The sequence below is a fragment of the Stenella coeruleoalba genome (assembly GCF_951394435.1).
Source record: "Stenella coeruleoalba genome assembly, chromosome: 8".
In the NCBI taxonomy this organism is placed as follows: Eukaryota; Metazoa; Chordata; class Mammalia; order Artiodactyla; family Delphinidae; genus Stenella; species Stenella coeruleoalba.
The window spans coordinates 59540039-59557876 of record NC_137154.1 but is presented as its reverse complement, the minus strand read 5'-3'; the positions used below and the strand labels follow the sequence as shown (position 1 = coordinate 59557876).

Genomic DNA, 17838 nt, shown 5'->3' with positions numbered 1-17838 from the left:
ACCTGTAGAATCTGATGCTAGTTCTGGGTGGATAGTGTCAGAACTGACTTGAATTATAGGACACCCAGCTGGTGTTCTGAGCATTGCTTATTCTTATGGGGACCATCCCCCCCTGCAAAAAAGACACACTGGAATTGATGATCAGAACACCTATATACAGTGTAATTAGCTGATTACCTTAGCATCGGTACCTGGACTCCTATGACAAGCTAGACTAATTCTGCTGAGTAGCAGTTTGCTGTTTTATGCTTCATTGTTAAGTCTGGGTTTTGTTCACATAGGAAGGTTTGGGTTTTTTTTTTTTTTTTTTCCTGCTTTAAAGAGATAACAGAGGTAGAGAGTTATTCACGCGAGCAAGCACTACAAATTCAAGTGAGCCATTTTGATCCTTTTAGTTTTTTGTAGAGTTGCAGAGATGTATGTGATGTTAACATACAGCTTAAATAGTAATAAATGTTTGCATTGCTTAATGCCTTGCCTCTTCTACTACTACACACACAAGGTGTAGTGTAATCCTATTCAGAAACCACAGACACCTTAAAGAGCTCTGGCTGTCAGTTCCCACTTCAAATATCCCTGAGGAGGGATTTCTACCAGAGCTTTAAGAGGAGTCTGAAGAATCTGGCATAAATAGTCACTCCTGGGAATTCCCTGGCAGTCCAGTGGTTAGGACTCCGTGCTGACTGCCGGGGGCCTGGGTTCAATCCCTGGTCCGGGAACTAAGATCATGCAAACCATGTGGGATGGCTGAAAAAAAAAAAAAGGTAAAAGCACTCCTTATTGTATTCCATAGCACCTATGGTCATGGAAACATGAGACATTAAGAGTAAGAATTGAGTTTGTTTTTTAAACATTTCTAATCTCATCAGTGCTCCAACCAGAGAAGGACTGGAGAAAGATATTGGGTCCGTTCCATTGAGTGATGTCTTCTCAATAACCTCTGTTGGAATCCTTTATTTTGAGACTTTACATAAATAGCATAAGCATTTGCTAAAAAGATAACATAAACTGAAATAAATTGTATTAAGTTTGTTTATATCTTAAATAAGCATAATTGTGTGTTCACAGTTCTCTATAAAACTTGAAAAAATATATGGGAATATCTACAATGTTCTTTCTTACTCTTCACATTAGCATGACGATAGCCCTTAGGGCTGGGCTAGTATTTTTGTTTTCCTGGAATGCCACCTCTACCTTCATTATTTAGGTTCTACACTTCCAGCTTATGTATATTGACTGCACTGGCCCATACCAGGCAACTGTGGCCTGCTCACATTTTATCCAGTGATACCAATAGTAGAGGATGTTTTCTCTCATTGAGGGTCATGGAGTGTGGGGCAAAGAATATCAGAGCTGTAGTCAGATAGACCTACATTTTAATCTTTTCTGTCATATACTACCTGTGGGATACTGGAAAAGGTATAACCTTTGAGAGCCTTATTTCCTCGTCTGTGAAATGGGATTAACAACACCTGCTTTACAGATTTGCTGTGACTATTAGTGACTTATTTAAAAGCACACTGCCTGGCACATAGTGGGCCCCAAATAAATGCTAACTTCCCTTCCATTGCATCATTCCTTTCTTCTCAGCCTATAATATACCAAAGTTCATTCTCTAGAGCGAGAGTTCTCAGAGTGTGGTCCCCAGAACACATCATCATCATCATCACAGACCACAGCATCAGCATCACCTAGGGGCTTGTTAGAAATGCAAATTCTTGGCCCTATCACAAACACCTGGATCAGAAAATGCTGAGAGTGGAACCAAGTAATCTGAATTTCTCCAGGTGATTCTGGTACAAAGTTTGAGAACCACTGCCTTAAAGTATAGGCTTCCTGTTTTAAAGTAGAGTACAACAATTTTGTATCTACTGTTCTTGTGATGTCTGAAAAAATGTGAATGTTGCACAGGTTACAAGAGTCTAGCTCTCCAATATAATGCCCAGGTATGCCCTCTGTTCTTGCTTTTGTCCTGGAGAGAGATGGGATTAAAAGGGCAAGGAGCAATAATGGCTGATTCCAAAATGGAAAACCAGTGCTGAATGAAAAGTCTCTTTGTTCTATTCCTTTTGCAATGCTTGGACCACTCTGCTTTTCTTGTTATTGTCAGATTTTATAACTTCTGCCAATCTAAAGGACATGAGGTTGCATCTAGTTCTAGGTTTAATTTTTATTTTCCTGATTCTAGTGGTTATTGCCTGTTCAATTATCGACTGACCAGTTGCTTACACTTCTGTGAAATGCTGGTTATGTCTGTTAGTCATTTTCCTATAAGACTGCTTAGCTTTTTCTTTTTTTCAAACTTATTGAATAGAATTGATATGCGACATTGTGTAAGTTTAAGGTGTACAGCGTGTTTATTTGATATACTTACATATTGCAAAATAGTTACCACCATAGCATTCGCTAACACCTCCAGCACGTCGCATAAGTACATTTCCTTTTTGTGTTGAGAACATTTAAGATCTACTCGCTGAGCAACTTTCAAGTATATATAATACAATACTATGACCATAATTACCATGCTGTACTTTAGACCCCTAGAACTTTTTCATCTTATAACTGGAAGTTTGTGCTCTTTGACCATTATCCTCATTTCCCCTACCCCCTAACACCTGGTAACCACAACTCTACTCTCTGTTTCTGGGATTCCACATATAAATGGAATATTTGTCTTTTTCTGTCTGACTTATTTCACTTAGCATCATGCCTTCAAGGTTCATCCATCTGTCACAAATGGCAGGGTTTCCTTCCTCATGGCTAAATAATATTCCATTTTCTATATATAACACATATATACCTGATTTCATTGAGTTGTCTTTCTGTGTTTTCTTTTCTTTTTTTTTTTTTTTTTTTTTTTTTTTGCGGTACGCGGGCCTTTCACTTTTGTGGCCTCTCCCTTTGCGGAGCACAGGCTCCGGACGCGCAGGCTCAGCGGCCATGGCTCACGGGCCTAGCCGCTCCGTGGCATGTGGGATCTTCCCAGACCGGGGCACGAACCCATGTCCCCTGCATCGGCAGGCGGACTCTCAACCACTGCGCCACCAGGGAAGCCCTTTCTGTGTTTTCTTGTAACTCACTGAGTTTCCTTAAAACAGCTATTTTGGATTCTTTTTTGGGTAAATTGCAGGTCTCCTTGTCTCTGGGTTCAGTTACCGAGTGGTTATTGTGGTCCTTTGGTGTTACATTACCTTGATTTTGATGTTCCTTTGAGCTTTGCATCATTGACTTCACAGTTGAAGTGGCAGTCACCTCCTCCAGTTTTTACTGACTTCTGGGGAGAAATACCTTCCATCTGCCCTGCTAGAGATTCTGAGGCTTTCTCAGACCTTCTGTGGCCACACCTGCTCCAGATTTCTTTCTCCCTCTTGTGGCAGAATGTTTTAAGCTTGCATGCCTTCTCTCCATCCTACAACACACCATGCTGACAGCCTCTTTTGTTTTCTCATAGGTGGCGCTACAGCTCAACTTTGTGGTGTCAACCTTGCCCACAGATTAGAGCCTGTTTTCTGCAAGTGATCGCTGGTCATCTCCCAGAGCTGTCCCTCGCCACCACCTTCAGGAGGGCACACAGTTTCCCACTGCAGAGTCAGCACGAGTGGCGCTAGGAGTGTGTGTGGGTCAGCTGGGCTGTCATCGGTGGGCTCTCCCAGCAGCTGGTGGGCAGGCTTCTAGATGGAGTCCACCACACACTTAATAAGCTCTGTGTCCCTTCAGTGCCCTCTGAGAGTCCTGGGTACTTTCCCAGACTCTTCGCATCCCACAGTCTTGGAGCTCCTGATTTAATGCACTGGGCTGGTTTTCTGTATCAGCTGGTTCCGCATCTGGGGATTCAACCAACCTCCGACCAAAATTCATTCTGTTGTTTGTGGAACTGTGGATGCAGAACCCTCCGATATGGAGGGCCAAGTGTACTGCGCCATTTCCTATAAGGGACTTGAGCATCCCTGTATTCTGGTGTCCACAGTGGCTCATGGAACCCATCTCTAGAAGGTGGGGCTGAGAGAAAAATGATCCTCTTCAGCGGCATCAGCAGAGCTGGGAAAGCCAGGTGTCACTCACCGGCTCTCTTTCCCCCAAAGGGAGAAATCGGGGGCCAAGGAAGATCTCTCGGCCCTGAACTCCGCCACATTGAAGAAGGGGTGATGCAGGTAAAGCCAAACTGTTCTTCTTACTGTTATTGAACACAAGCACGTGGTTTCAGCAAAGCATTTTTAAAGGCAAGATGAGTTGGGGCATGGTTGGGTGTTAAAATTTTCTTGGTGTCAGAATCCTTTGTTCTTGCAGTTGTCCATGGAGGTCAGGTCACGATGTTCCTGTAAACCTCCGATAAGACAAATGTTATTCTGTTTTGCAACTTTTTATCTCCATATGAATAGAAAAGTGTTATACTCTTAAAGGTCAGAGCCTTGAGAATCAGCTGTCCTGTATATTTCAGGTTATAGGCAACATTCTTAACTCTAAGCAAAAGCAAAAGAATACAAAGGTTTAAGTAAAAGAAACAGATCTAATATGGAGTCAGATTTGTTCTTCCCTATTATATTACCCACTCCAGGGCTTCCAAACTTGTACTGTTTTGCTGGTTCTTCTCTGGGAACCTGGACTTCCACAGAGGCTGTCTCTGCCCTAACATGGGTGATTGTCTAAGTCAGTGTTCTCCAGGGATTTGGACGTTGATGCAGAGGGGCTAGAGCTGATTCACAGGTCACTTTTCAGGGTCTACAGCCGGGACTGTGGTCTGTTGGCCTATTACCTGATGCACAGGTGGGTGAGACTCCCCTGGGTTCCTCGGTGTAGGGTGCTAAATCCCACACCTCTCACACGCTTTTGTTTCTAGATGGATGCTGGTATTTGTTGTTGGGAGGGTAAGTGGACAAAAAGTGAGGGACGCCTTATGCAGCCATGATGCTGATGTCACTCCCTTCTTAGCTTTCTTTTAATGATTTATAGGAATTCTTTATATTAGATTTAACCAAATTAACTGTCAATGTTTGACCTTTCTTCACCTCTAAAAATGGCAGTTTTATATTGTTCAACCTAATATATTCTGGATAATTTTTTTAGAATAAGTATCTTCTGCCATTTCATGGTTTATTTAAAAATTTTCTTCATAGCTTCTTTTGATTAAGATGTTTAAGTATAATGTAATCAAATTTATTAATACTGTCCTGTTAGATTTTGTAGTTCATGCATCTTGTTGTAAGAAAGTCTTGACTATACTTTCCCCATTGATCTGTAATGTAACTCTGTTTCCATATAGCATACTTGGATAATTTTTCTTAGCTTTTGTTCTTCCAAATATATTTTAGAATTAGCTTGTAAAGTCACAAGAAAAACTTGCTGAGATTTGATTGAAATTTGGTAGTTTTGGAGAAAACTGACTTTATAATATTGAGTCGAATTTTAAAAGTTTAGCCAAGTTCTGTTCTTCTCAAATTAGAATATTCATTCTGCTAATCTGTCTGAAGTTTCTTTTGAATTTTCTAAGTAGATACTCATATCAACCTGTTGACCTAAAACAAATAGACTGCCAATTATTTCTCTAGCAACAATGACAACAAAAAAGGGTTTATTTGGGATAAGCAGGGAATTGCAACTTGGGGTCTGCAACCATGGAGAGTCATGTGCAAGTCTCAAGCCAAAAAGGAGAGTAGAATTCTTTTATAGGGGGGAAAAGGAAGTTGGGAGGGCTATAGTAAACAAAGAGTCCGTGGCTTTTCATTGGCTGAGTTCTTGCCAGGAGTGAAGGGGGCTTTTCTTCCCCTTGTAGGGCTCTGCTATTGTGGTAGGGTGTAAGAGTTCCCCCTTCTGGTCTCCCAACTCTATTTAACTGAGGTTTCTGTTGTTAATTTTTTTACGAAGTGTGATAGTTTTGTTTCTTCATTTCAATGCAGTGCTTACACATCTTTTTTTCTTTCTTGGGTAATTATTCTGGACAGTTACCTTAAATGCAGTATTAAAGATTAACAGTGATAATGGACACCCTTGTTATCTCCTTGATTTTATTTTATTTTTTCATGATAATTGCAATTTATCGATGGTATTATTTCAGTTCCTGTTTTGTCATTTTTTATACAGTTAAAAAAATTTTTTGTTGCAGTATAGTTGATTTACAATGTTGCGTTAGTTTCTGCTCTACAGCAAAGTGTCTCCTTGATTTTAGAGGGAGATACATTTAACATTTTCCCTTTGAATATGTCTTTTTTGTTTGTATTTTGTTTTGGTAGATATCCTTTATCGGTTTAAGGAAATTTTATTCAACTCCTAATTTGCTGAGAGTTTTAACCAAAAAGGAATATTAATTAAAATTGTGTTCTGTTTCGGTTTTTCTCCTGGAATATTTTATTTGGTGAATTACATTAAGGGATTTTTTGCATTCCTAGAAGAAAGGAAACTTAGTCATGTCGGCTGGGTTTTTTCCTAGACCCCTTTATGAATTGATGCACTGGGTTTGCTAATTTTGTTTGATTTTAAATTTATTAATACATGCTATTCTTTTTCTTAGTCTTCCAATATATTGTTTTACATTTTATGCACAATAAGTATGTTTCTTTAGATATGTATCTGACACCTCCAATATCTAGAATTGATCCTGAGATTTCTGTTGGACTCAGGTCTGTTTGACAGCTCAGTACCACCTCAAAACTCCAAGGGTGGTCACTTAGTGGTCTTCTAGTTCACCATCAATCAAAATCCTGTTCTTTCATGAAAATCCATGTTGAGTTTTTCTCCTTTGTAAGGCCTTCCCAGATCTTTTGTGACTGGAAGTAATTAGTCATTTTTTTTTAATGCTTCTACTACATTTATTGGTCTTTCTATTTGGCTCTTAATTATTTCTTCTTTGCGTACCTATTGTCTTCTGCATAGTTTGTGAGGCCCTTTATTGGAAGGATGACATCTTATTCAATTTTGTACTCCCAATCTGATTCCTGTCACATAGAGACAGAATTGGTGAGTAGAGGAGGAAAAAAATATAGCCACCAGTGTTTGGAACTAGCTTTTACTGACTGTGTGACCTTGGCCTAATTATCTAATGTCCTTGAACTTAGGCTTCATCATCTCTAAAACAGGTATTATAATTGACCCATCTCTTATGAAGAAAGAATTAAATGAAGTAGTGTGTATAAAATGGCTGGCTTATAGTAGATCTTCTCTACGTGTTTGATGAATACACATGAATTGGATCTACAAGAAGAATCTGTTTTTAGCGATAAAGCTGGATGTCATTTAGAAATCATGTTAAAATCTCACAGTTTTCCTTCAGAGCCACAAATAAGGGAAGCTGGTCCCAGCCTGCACTTGTCAAACATCAGCTTCAGGCTATTTGGAAAGGAGTCTTTGCAAAGCACTGTCTGAGGTGCTGCTGGAGTTAATATTCTGCTTCTCTCTGGATAATGATTCTTTCATCACATTACCTTTGCTGAGGGGCATACGGGAAGGCCTGGCTGGTGATTCCATCTGGAGCTCCGTTGCACCGGGACATGGAAAACTTGTCATAAGGTGCCAGTTATTTCTAAGCACATCCCAGGTTCTCAGAGAAAGCCAAGGATTAGCACTTGTTCAACTCAGGAACATGATTTTGACCAGGAATCCTAACATCGTTGACGATTAAGTATGGAAACAATGTGTCCAAACATTTATGTAAGATGTGATTAATTAGATCAACACTTAAGTCGTGAACAAGTGATTTAAACTTTGGAAATGTGACTTAGGGAATATTGGTATCATGTTTTCCTTTCTTAGAAGTTTTCAGTATCTCCCAATGGCCACCAAATGAAGTTGAGATTCTAAAGACTCATTTATATCAATACATGACTCATCACACCCTACCTTACCACATTCTTCTCACTGTTTCTTCCCATATGATCTGTGTGCCTACTTCACATATTTTGCTGTCCTCCATAAATGCCCATCAGTTTGCTGTCTCTGTTTTTACACAAATAGAATTCTCTCCTTAGAATGTTCCAGTTTAACCCATTCTTCTATACCCAGCTCAAATGTCACCTTTCTCAGGTAACCTTCTTTGACCAACAACTAAGAATTAATATTTCATTTAGTTATTGAATTAAAAAAAACCCATTTTAACAGTGCTACTATGTACATTGAACTAGGGTCTAGATCTGATTACTTTCAATAAGTTCAGTCCTGTTGGGAGATAAGAAATAAGGCAATAATATTACACTGTCAACTGGATAGTAGTTAAAGGATTGTGAGGCTGTGGAGGACAGAAAACCAGTCTAGCTGATCTGTTGACCAGAATACCTACTGTGACTTCTTCAATATGGTCATTCACCATGGGCTGATTTGGGGTTATTGATAGCGTGATGTCTGAGTTCTAAAAGCAATTGTTGTCAGAAAGCAAGGAGAAAGGTTATGGCATTTTGTTTAATGGGAAGTCACACAGCATCATCTCCACCCTTCTCTATTGTCAGGCAGTCATGAAGATCCACTCAGGTTCAAAGAAGTAGACACAAGACTTTGCTACTTAATGAGAAGGGTGCCAGGGTCACATTTTAATAAGAGTATGTGGGCTGGGAGATATTGTGGCTATCTTAGAAAATAAAACCTGCCACATTACCCCATGTTATCTTCTGTTTATTTATCCTTTGTACCGCATAAGGGAATTCTTAAATCACCAAGGGTCTGTGAATTTCTCTCAAAAATTATAAGAATTGGGCTTTTTGGGGAGATGGTATCCTATTTTGGAGATGGGCTTGGGGGAGAAGACTCCTGAGGCATGGGATAGGTGGTGGCAGCCTAGAGGAAAGGGAGAAAGTAGACCACTGAGGCAGAGAGAAGGAAGGAGAACCCAAAGCCAACCCGGACCTGACTGGGGCTTTCTATCCAGGGTTGATATATTAAGCCTTGTTTATCTTAATTTAGATGTGAATAATTAATTGCATTGGTAAAGAAATAATGAATTTTTACTTAAGTTTTATTTTTAAGCTTAAATAATCAATTTAAATGAATAAATAAAGCTTAAGCCTTATTGATTAAACTTTATTTACACTTGAGTGTGAATGGGCTTAAGTCAGATTGCTTGTGACAGGAGTTTCATAGTTTCTAGGGAGAGCATAGTAGCACAAAAAGGGGTGAAGGAAGCATCCAGGCTTGGGAGTTTCTTGGGATTGGGGCTAGAGGCAAAGGGTAATGTTTTGACTTCTGAGCCCATTAGTCAATCTTTTAGTATTTCTATTGCTTAGATATGCAGTATATAATACCCCTTGAAAGTCCGAAATTTGTTCATGGAAACTTGAGTTTTAATTCCCTCGTCAATACTTAATAGCAGAGTGAATTCAGAAAAATGATTGGCTTTGAAACCTCAGTTACCTTATCAACAAAATGGGAATAATAATAGCATCTCTCTCAAAGGGTTGTTATTGAGGATTCAATATAATCATGCCATAAAGTTCATACTTAGCAGTTTTTTTTGAGCATTTGTTCTGCATTATGCCTTTGTATAGTTTATCTCCTTTACAATTTTGTGGAGGGATGGTCCAGATTTGCTCTCATCCTCCAGGTGGGATTCTTACCCTGGGAAATTGTTTTCATGCAGATTTAAAGACAAACAAGGGCTTCCCTGGTGGCGCAGTGGTTGAGAGTCCGCCTGCTGATGCAGGGGACACGGGTTCGTGCCCCGGTCCGGAAAGATCCCACAGGCCGTGGAGAAGCTAGGCCCGTGAGCCATGGCCGCTGAGCCTGCCCGTCTGGAGCCTGTGCTCCGCAGCGGGAGAGGCCACAACAGTGAGAGAGGCCCGCGTACCGCCAAAAAACAAACAAACAAAAAAAGGTGTGTGAGCAGAAGCTTCTGTGATAGGAATTGCTTTGGTCAATGAATGGTTAGAAGAATCTCATCCCTAATTACCCAAATATGTACAAGGACCCTCCACTGTACTCAAGTGGTCCTTCACACCTCGTGTAATTTGGAGTGCCAGACAGTGATGCTTGCATTGTGATGAGAATGGAGACAGTGGGTGTGCTTCATTGTTTCTTTCCTTATGTTTCTGCTCTTGGTCATGACTAGACAAAATTTTAAATCTCTAGATTTTCTTGTGGGCTCAGCACTTAATGCAAACCAATTCCAACTGGCCCAAGCATATCAGTGATGAGGCTGGGGAGCAAGGTGGGGTCAGGGAAGGTGCAGGTATTTCCTTCCTTTTACCAGCTGTGTGATTCTGAGCAAACGACTTGACTTCAGTGGGTCCGTTTTCTCCCCTATAAAGTGAGGATAACAATGCCTCCCTCACAGGATCACTGTAAGATTAAATAAGCAAAGGACTGGTACAGGGCTGGGGTGCAGTAAGGCTTAATTAGGGTTAGTTTTCCTTAGTTTCCTATTCTCTTGTTCATCCCAACAATTATGCATAAAAGAGGAACTTCCTAACCTTCGACACATCTGGAGCTGGAAGTTGTCAGGTCAGAATTACCTCCTCCTGTGCTAGTTTTAGACTCTTCTCTCACCTTCCTCTGGCTGTGGAGATATGTAAAATCCACCTCTTCCTGCATGCACAATGGACTAATTTGCAGAAGTTTGGAAGAAGAGCATAAATAATAAATGCAGGAGAAGTAGTAGTCGGAGAGAATCTTTTCAAATTTTTTGAGTTTTGACTTGAAACTTTTTTTTTTTTTTTTTTGCTGGGGTCAGGGGGAGAATAGGGGCAAACTAAGCCCTTCTCACCTTGTGACGGACTTGAAAAGTGTTACATCTTCCTGACCTGCCACTTTGGCAGCCCAAGAACCAAATTTTCACTTAAATCACTCAAAGTCACTCCTTTCTCTATCTCCCTCCCTCCCTCCCTTCCTCCCTTCCTTCCTTCTTCTCTCCCTCCCTCCCCCCTTCCTCTTTTCCACTGTATTTCCTCTTTTCCTCTTTTCCCCCACACCCCGATGTTTCAACCACTGTATTAGACTTGGGATACATTGTATAACCAAGGCAATATGAGACTATGTGATTCATATAAGTTATTGTTTGGTTAATTGAAACAATTGCTTAAAGTACCATTAAAATGATGTATACATACCTAAAACATTTTAACTTATAACAGTAGAGGGCATATTTAATCATCAGTCTTTTAATGTAGGGTCACTTTTCTCTTTGCATCTGCTAATAGGAGGTCTTGCCATTTTACGTGCATAAATCCCACCCGCATTGCACTGCTTACAATTTCCAAATTCTGTTTCTTTAAAGTAGTTCTAAAAGTTAGGTACTTGCCAAGCAAACCAAATGCACAATCTTTAAAAGATTTTATATATTTTTTTCCCAATTTTTAAAAACCTTTTCTCTCATTGCTAATTTAATAGCATTTAAAAGATGACTCACCTTCATTGAGTCTTTTCAAAACATTCTGTTTAGTATTATTGCTATAACAGCCCTCTTTTTGTACCCATATTTAAAGGGCTTCTAATAGTTAATTAAATTACATATTACAATATCAGCTATAATAAGCAGAAAAAGATTTGGGAGCAAGCATCACTGGTTCTTGGCAAATTCACAACCTAGATGTCAGGAGCAAAAAATGTGTGAACACTGATAGGCAAACAGCCTATCAGTCCTAAGCGTCAGTGGTCCTCAGTCAGCAGGCTGTAGAGGTGAATGCTTAATCTGAGAGTTGATGAAGTAGAGATTGGTTAAAAGAGCTGGTATTACATAAAGAGTGTCAGACAAGTAAACAGGCAGTTTTGATGCAGCGTGTGTGATAGGCCAGTTCAGTCATATCCTGGTTTCTGTGGGACACGAGGAGGACAGGTGACCCAAGCTAGGGCATCAGGGAAGGATCCAGCACAGCACTTTACACAGAATGGGCACTCATTTAATATCTGCCAAAGGAAATATTTCAGGATGTCCATACCTGAGATTTGGGATTTAGGTTGGTTCAAGGAGAGAATCAGACTCACTGTCCCAAAGATTCAGAGTTCAAGACCTTTTCTTCTCATCTATAAATTAAGGGATTATATGACAATCAATAATCCTGTTTGCTGAGACCTTGAAGTGTAGCCCATACCATGCTGAGTTTGAAGTAGTTACACAATCAGGAATGGGGACTGTGTTTCATAATATTGGAGAAGAAATACCAGGTGGTCTCTGCCTGGGAGAGGCTCTGGTTTTTTAGTTCACATGCTAATGAAAAGTAGCTACATTGCTCACTTCACCCTCTTAGAAGAGCAGAAACAGATTCAGTCCTATGATTTATAAGTCAGAATGTTCAGAGAAGATAATCATGTGGAAAAAATGGTGATTAAAAGTAACTACTGCTTTTAAAGGGTTTATTATGTGCCCCAAACTCTATTCAGTACTTTACATATAATCTAATTTAATCTCTACAATATCCCTACTAGATAGGTACATTATTATGCTCATTGTAGAGAAGAAGAAATAGAAACTTAAAGAAATTAAGTAACTAGGGACACAAGTCCTTGACTGTGTATTTTGCAAGTGTTCTTCCCAACTCTTTAAGCAGCCTCCCAAGAGCAGAGGAACTGCTTAAAGACCCAGCCCAGGACAGCTCTTCTTGAGCTAACAGGTTAGGTTGAAAAGTGTCACTTTGGGTGAGGGTGGGACAATCCTTAGTAATGCTGAGGATGGAAATTTTAAGCCAATCTGGGGCTATTCAAGTGTAGAACAGTCTCTAACAAGAAGAAAATCAGCAGTGAATGAGCAGAGAGGCAGTTTGGGTTGACCCCCAAATAGACCCAGTCATTCTGGTGATACCAGAACCCACTGTATAGTTTATGATATATGTATGTATAAATGCATATATACATGTGATATTTATATTATAGATCATATATGTACATATATATGAATTTTTAAGGAACTATACACTCACCCCAGTAAGTCATCCTTAGCTAACCCTTTTGTTTCCAAATGTTATCAGTAATCCCTCATAAGAGGTATCTGAGGTATCTGAGCTGAACCCCACCCCATGTAATTCAACAAGCTTGCATTGACTATCTGCTAGGCACTGAGACAATAGAGATGAAGGGTCCCCTCCTTCTAACTGGAGAGACAGCCCCTTAAGTAGATCATTTCAATTTATTCTTCTAAGCAAAAGGACTTTGTTGCCTGGGGCATCATGGAGGTACCTACTAAGCCTCTTCATGCCGTTCATTCAACAAATTCTATATTACAAAAGCACCACACTGGGGCTGCTCAGATATGGTCTGTCCAGCCTGTGTGAGACATGAAATTGTAAGACTACTTCTTTGATAAGAATGACATCTGGGTAATGGCTCTCAGCAGCATTTAACAGGCGAGATTGTTCCTGTTGCTATATACCACCCTTGAGCCCTCTGACCTTGTGATCATTCATAAAACAATGTTACTTTGCTTTTCATCATTTAATAAGTCAAGCAAATTGCCTTCAACTACCATAAAGCGCAGTATGATGCTCCCAAACATTAATTTAAAAAAAAGCTCCTGGTTTGGCCAACTTTTTTTCCGCTCCCTCACACTTCTTTCTTGACAGAATAAAACAGAAATTCATCCAGATTACAAGCAAAGAGAGTTGGCTTTGTTGAATTGTTAGTCTTTTGTGCTGCAATGCAATCAGTTAAGGATGTGTTGCCAAGAAATAAAGCAGTGGAACATCACGATTAGAGGTGTGAATTTCAGGCATGAAATGCAATTGTTTTACCAATTTTCACAAGGCTCACCACCTGGCATCCACCAAAGCTATTTTGAGACTGTCTCTCCTCATCCATAGGTATCAAAACAATCAGTAAGCAGTTGCTTTTTTGTTAGTATCTGACCCATAAGTACTTATTGAATGGAGGAGTTCCCATTACAGGATTGAGAATGAGAGTAAGTCAGGTATCACACCCTGCTTCTATGACACAGCACCTGGAACATTTCCCAGTTTACTTGGTAACATTATGAACCCTCTATCCAAACTCTGCAAATGGATTTTGTATTAACTTGGTTGGATTTGCAAATAAGTACAAAGTCATTTATGATTCAAAAGCTCCCTGTTCCAAAGGACATGGTTTAGGAATGGCATTTTGTTGTTCTGATTTACTCTGAAATTTCTGAAACAGGCAATCCTGTATAATAAGTATGATCTCTGGTGCAGTAATCAAGTCTCTGTTTCATGTAACAAGCCCTCTCTGAAATAAAAATGCCTGAGGAAATAGATGTTTTGGAGAGGAATCTATTGTGCTGAGTGCCTGCCAAGCCTACAGCCTACTGTAGATGGAAGCAGCCCTAGGGGTTCCTGTGCATAGGTAGAGTTTGATTCTGAGGTCCTGACCATAATTGACTGGACAGGGGTTGATATCTGAATTGAGGCTGGTAGGTATCTGATTTGAGGTAGCCTGATATAAGGTATTCCCCGCTCGGTTGATGGTGATTATCTTTGACAGTGATAAACTGAACAATAAGTTCTTCTCCACTGGGGAGTTTTAATATGAGATGTAGAATTGGCAGTTGACTGTGGAGGCAGAGAACACAAAAAGGGCACCATGAGAGGTATAAACAGGACTTCATGAAACCGTAGAAGTCGTGAGCAGTCAGAGCCATGAATGAGTAGAAGCTGTGTATAAGCAGAAACCTTGAGAAGGTCAGAAAGGGGATCCAGTGTCAGTGAGAACAAGAGGAGCGGGACGAGTCCGTAAGGGGAGTGTTGAGTGGCAGAAGACTGGACTCAGTGAACCTGGCTGCTGAGGGAGCGACAGGAAAACTGGGTTGCTAGGGCTCTGTTGAATCTTGAATGACATTCCAGGCTTTTAGCAGTGTTCTCCTCTAGGTGAAGTCTGGCTCTATGGTTAAAACCCCATTTTCCTTATTTTTGCTTGTAGATAAGGGGATTGAAATGAACTAAAATAAAGGACCTAGCTAACATAGGAAAAAGGCTGCTTGAATATTATATGACTGATGATTCTTTATTTCATTCCATCAAGTGGATATTACCCTTCCATTCTAATCCTGTTAATCTCATTCTGGAAAAGTCTTCTATACTCCCAAATAATATACTAAAATGATTAAAAATAACGGCAATAACAATACAGATGTAGTTTTTTTTTTTTTTTTTGCAGTACGCGGGCCTCTCACTGTTGTGGCCTTTCCTGTTGTGGAGCACAGGCTCCGGACGTGCAGGCTCAGGGGCCATGGCTCACGGGCCCAGCCGCTCTGCGGCCTGTGGGATCTTCCCGGACCGGGGCACGAACCCGTGTCCCCTGCATCGGCAGTCGGACTCTCAACCACTGCGCCACCAGGGAAGCCCCCAGATGTAGTTTTTTAATGGAGGTTGACACACATGCCTTTTTTTTTTTAAATTGGGGAATAGTTGTTTTACAATGTTGTGTTAGTTTCCACTGTACAGCGAAGTGGAGTTCCCTGTGCTATACAGCAGGTTCTCATTAGTTATTTATTTTATACATATAAGCGCATATATGTTAGTCCCAATCTCCCAATTCATCCCACCCCTCTCTTTCCCCGCTTGGTGTCCATATGTTTGTTCTCTACATCTGTATCTCTATATCTGCCTTGCAAACCAGTTAATCTATACCATTTTTCTAGATTACACAAGTATGTCTTAAGATACAATATTTGTTTTCCCTTTTCTGATTTACTTCACTATGTATGACAGTCTCTAGGTCCATCCACATCTCTACAGATGACCCAATTTCATTCCTTTTCATGGCCGAGTAATATTCCATTGTATGTATGTACCACATCTTTATCCATTTGTCTGTCGATGGGCATTTAAGTTGCTTCCATGACCCGGCTATTGTAAATAGTGTTGCAGTGAACATTGGGGTGCATGTGTCTTTTTGAATTATGGTTTTCTCTGGGTATATGCCCAGTAGTGGGATTGCTGGGTCATATGGTAGCTCTATTTTTAGTTCTTTAAGGAAGCTCCATACTGTTCTCCATACTGGCTGAATTACATTCCCACCAACAGTGCAAGAGGGTTCCCTTTTCTCCACACCCTCTCCAGCATTTATTGTTTGAAGATTTTCTGATGATGTCCACTAACCAGGACACACATGACTATTTACAGCCTACCATTGACTACCACTTATGGAAGGCCAGTAGCAAGCCACGTGCTTTACAGACCTCATTTCTGATCCCATAAGAATCTTCAAAGGTAGGTATTGCAAAACTTGAATTACATATTAAGGAAGGTGAGGCTTAGAGAAGACCAGTGACTTGTCTAAGTGCATCCTACTATTAGTACTCAGAGTGGTGTGAACAAAAAAACAAGAACAAAGAGTATCACTCATCATCTGGTTCTACAAGCGTTAAGCTGCAACGCACTGCAGTTGCCCACCTACACTGCACCCTGAGAGGAATTCAGGATGAAAAACAGGATGAGGCACTCTGTTCTTTGAATAAATGGTACCCTAGATAGTTAGATGTGTATCTCCGGAAGAATTTCAATGACCCCAGATTCTTGCATCTTCCCATAAGTAGAAAAGCACTAAAATCATTAACCTGAGATGTCTGTTCTTTATGCTTAGCAGTAATCTTTTACCAAGATGTATGCTTGACTGCATGTATTTCCTAGCCAAAAAATTCGTATATATAGTGGCCCCACCTCTACCTCTTCAGAGCAAGCAGTTCCTCAGAGCCATCTCTGGTCTATGTTTCTCAGTGAGACCCCAAGTAAAACTTAAACTCACAGCTCTCATGTTGTGCATTTTTCTTTAAGTTGAGAGTGGGGATCTGCACCCAGATCTGCCTGGCCCCAAAGTGGGTGCTCTTCCCACTGGACTTCACTGCCAGTCCGAGGACAGGCTCTCTACAAGGTTTGGCATCCCCATGACATCCATACTCCAGAGGAAACACGTGTAGGACAGAGAGAACAGTAGACACTCCAAGGGCTGCTGAGGTGAGCTCCAAGCTGGGAGTGGGCAGGCGGCAGGGCCTGCCATTTCTGATAGATGACTGCCACTCCATCTTGTGCAGACATGATTATCCTGAACAGGCTGCATTCATTAAGTTGTACACCTCAGTCCGATGTTTGTTACTGGTATCAATTTAATTAATATGTAAAAACACAATCAGTTTCCTTTGCCTTGTGAGAAATCTGACAGGAAAAAAAGGGACAGATGGCAGGTAGAATGTTCACCAGTTGTGGTGTGGATCATAGAAAACTGGACAGTTGGTCTATGTTGGTATTTCCGGCAGAAACTGGGGGGAGGAGGGAGCTCCACGCTGAAGCCCCATTCGTCCTGTTCTTTGGAATAGTCTGCCTTAGGTGGAGTGAGGCTATTGGAGGCTGGCTGCCAATGAAATATGCCAGCCGGTCCATCAAGGCTTCAGACAGACAGTGGATGCACTTGGGTGGGGCTACGGAATTGGCTGACGCTTCTAAGTTCCATTTAGAGGTCATAAACCTTTTCCTCTCCTGGTCAGAGGGTGCTCAAATTCGGTAATTTGGGGCTAGTCCTAATGAAACTGTGCGGCGTACGTGCTCACAACCAGGCTCCAATCTAGGTGCTAGGAACAAACTGTTGCTGCTCTTAGGACTGGCAGTTTGGGAAATTGTATGAAAGAGAAAAAACAATATGATTTTGATTCTTCAGGGTGAAATTGTCTTAAGAAAATTCAGTGGCCCAGATTTCAATTAAAGATGTGTATTCTCAAGCCTTTACCACCCCCATAGACAGTTGGGAATAGAGCCCACAATTGTCGTGAGCATTGGGGTAGCAAGAAGCAAGCAGAGTCTCTGCCCTGAAGGAATTCACGGCCTAGTAGGGGTGATAGACAATTGAGCGTGTGAGTATAATAGGGTATGATGAGCGCTATAATGGAGCTACTAAAGAGATTTCTCTTGGGGCGTCCCTAGCTAGCTGTCATTGCTGCTGATACCTTTGCTGTCCTCCTCTCTTTGTCCT

General features: G+C 40.8%; 1 protein-coding gene across 7 annotated transcripts in view; it reads left to right on the top strand.

The window, feature by feature from the left end:
• The first annotated feature begins 3500 nt into the window (after window positions 1–3500).
• Window positions 3501–17838, top strand: part of LOC307190962 (uncharacterized protein) — a 445225-nt gene continuing 430887 nt past the window's right edge. For 6 of the 7 annotated variants that reach the window (XR_013829564.1, XR_013829566.1, XR_013829567.1 and 3 more), the window contains exon 1: window positions 4524–4764. Coding sequence is in view for 3 of the 7 variants with exons in the window: in XM_079930478.1 (XP_079786604.1) it covers window positions 4757–4764 (8 nt within the window). In the remaining 4 variants the exon portion in view is untranslated. Of the gene's footprint in view, window positions 4152–4523; window positions 4765–17838 lie in introns of those variants that run through there. The other variant, XR_013829565.1, reaches the window with a different exon arrangement.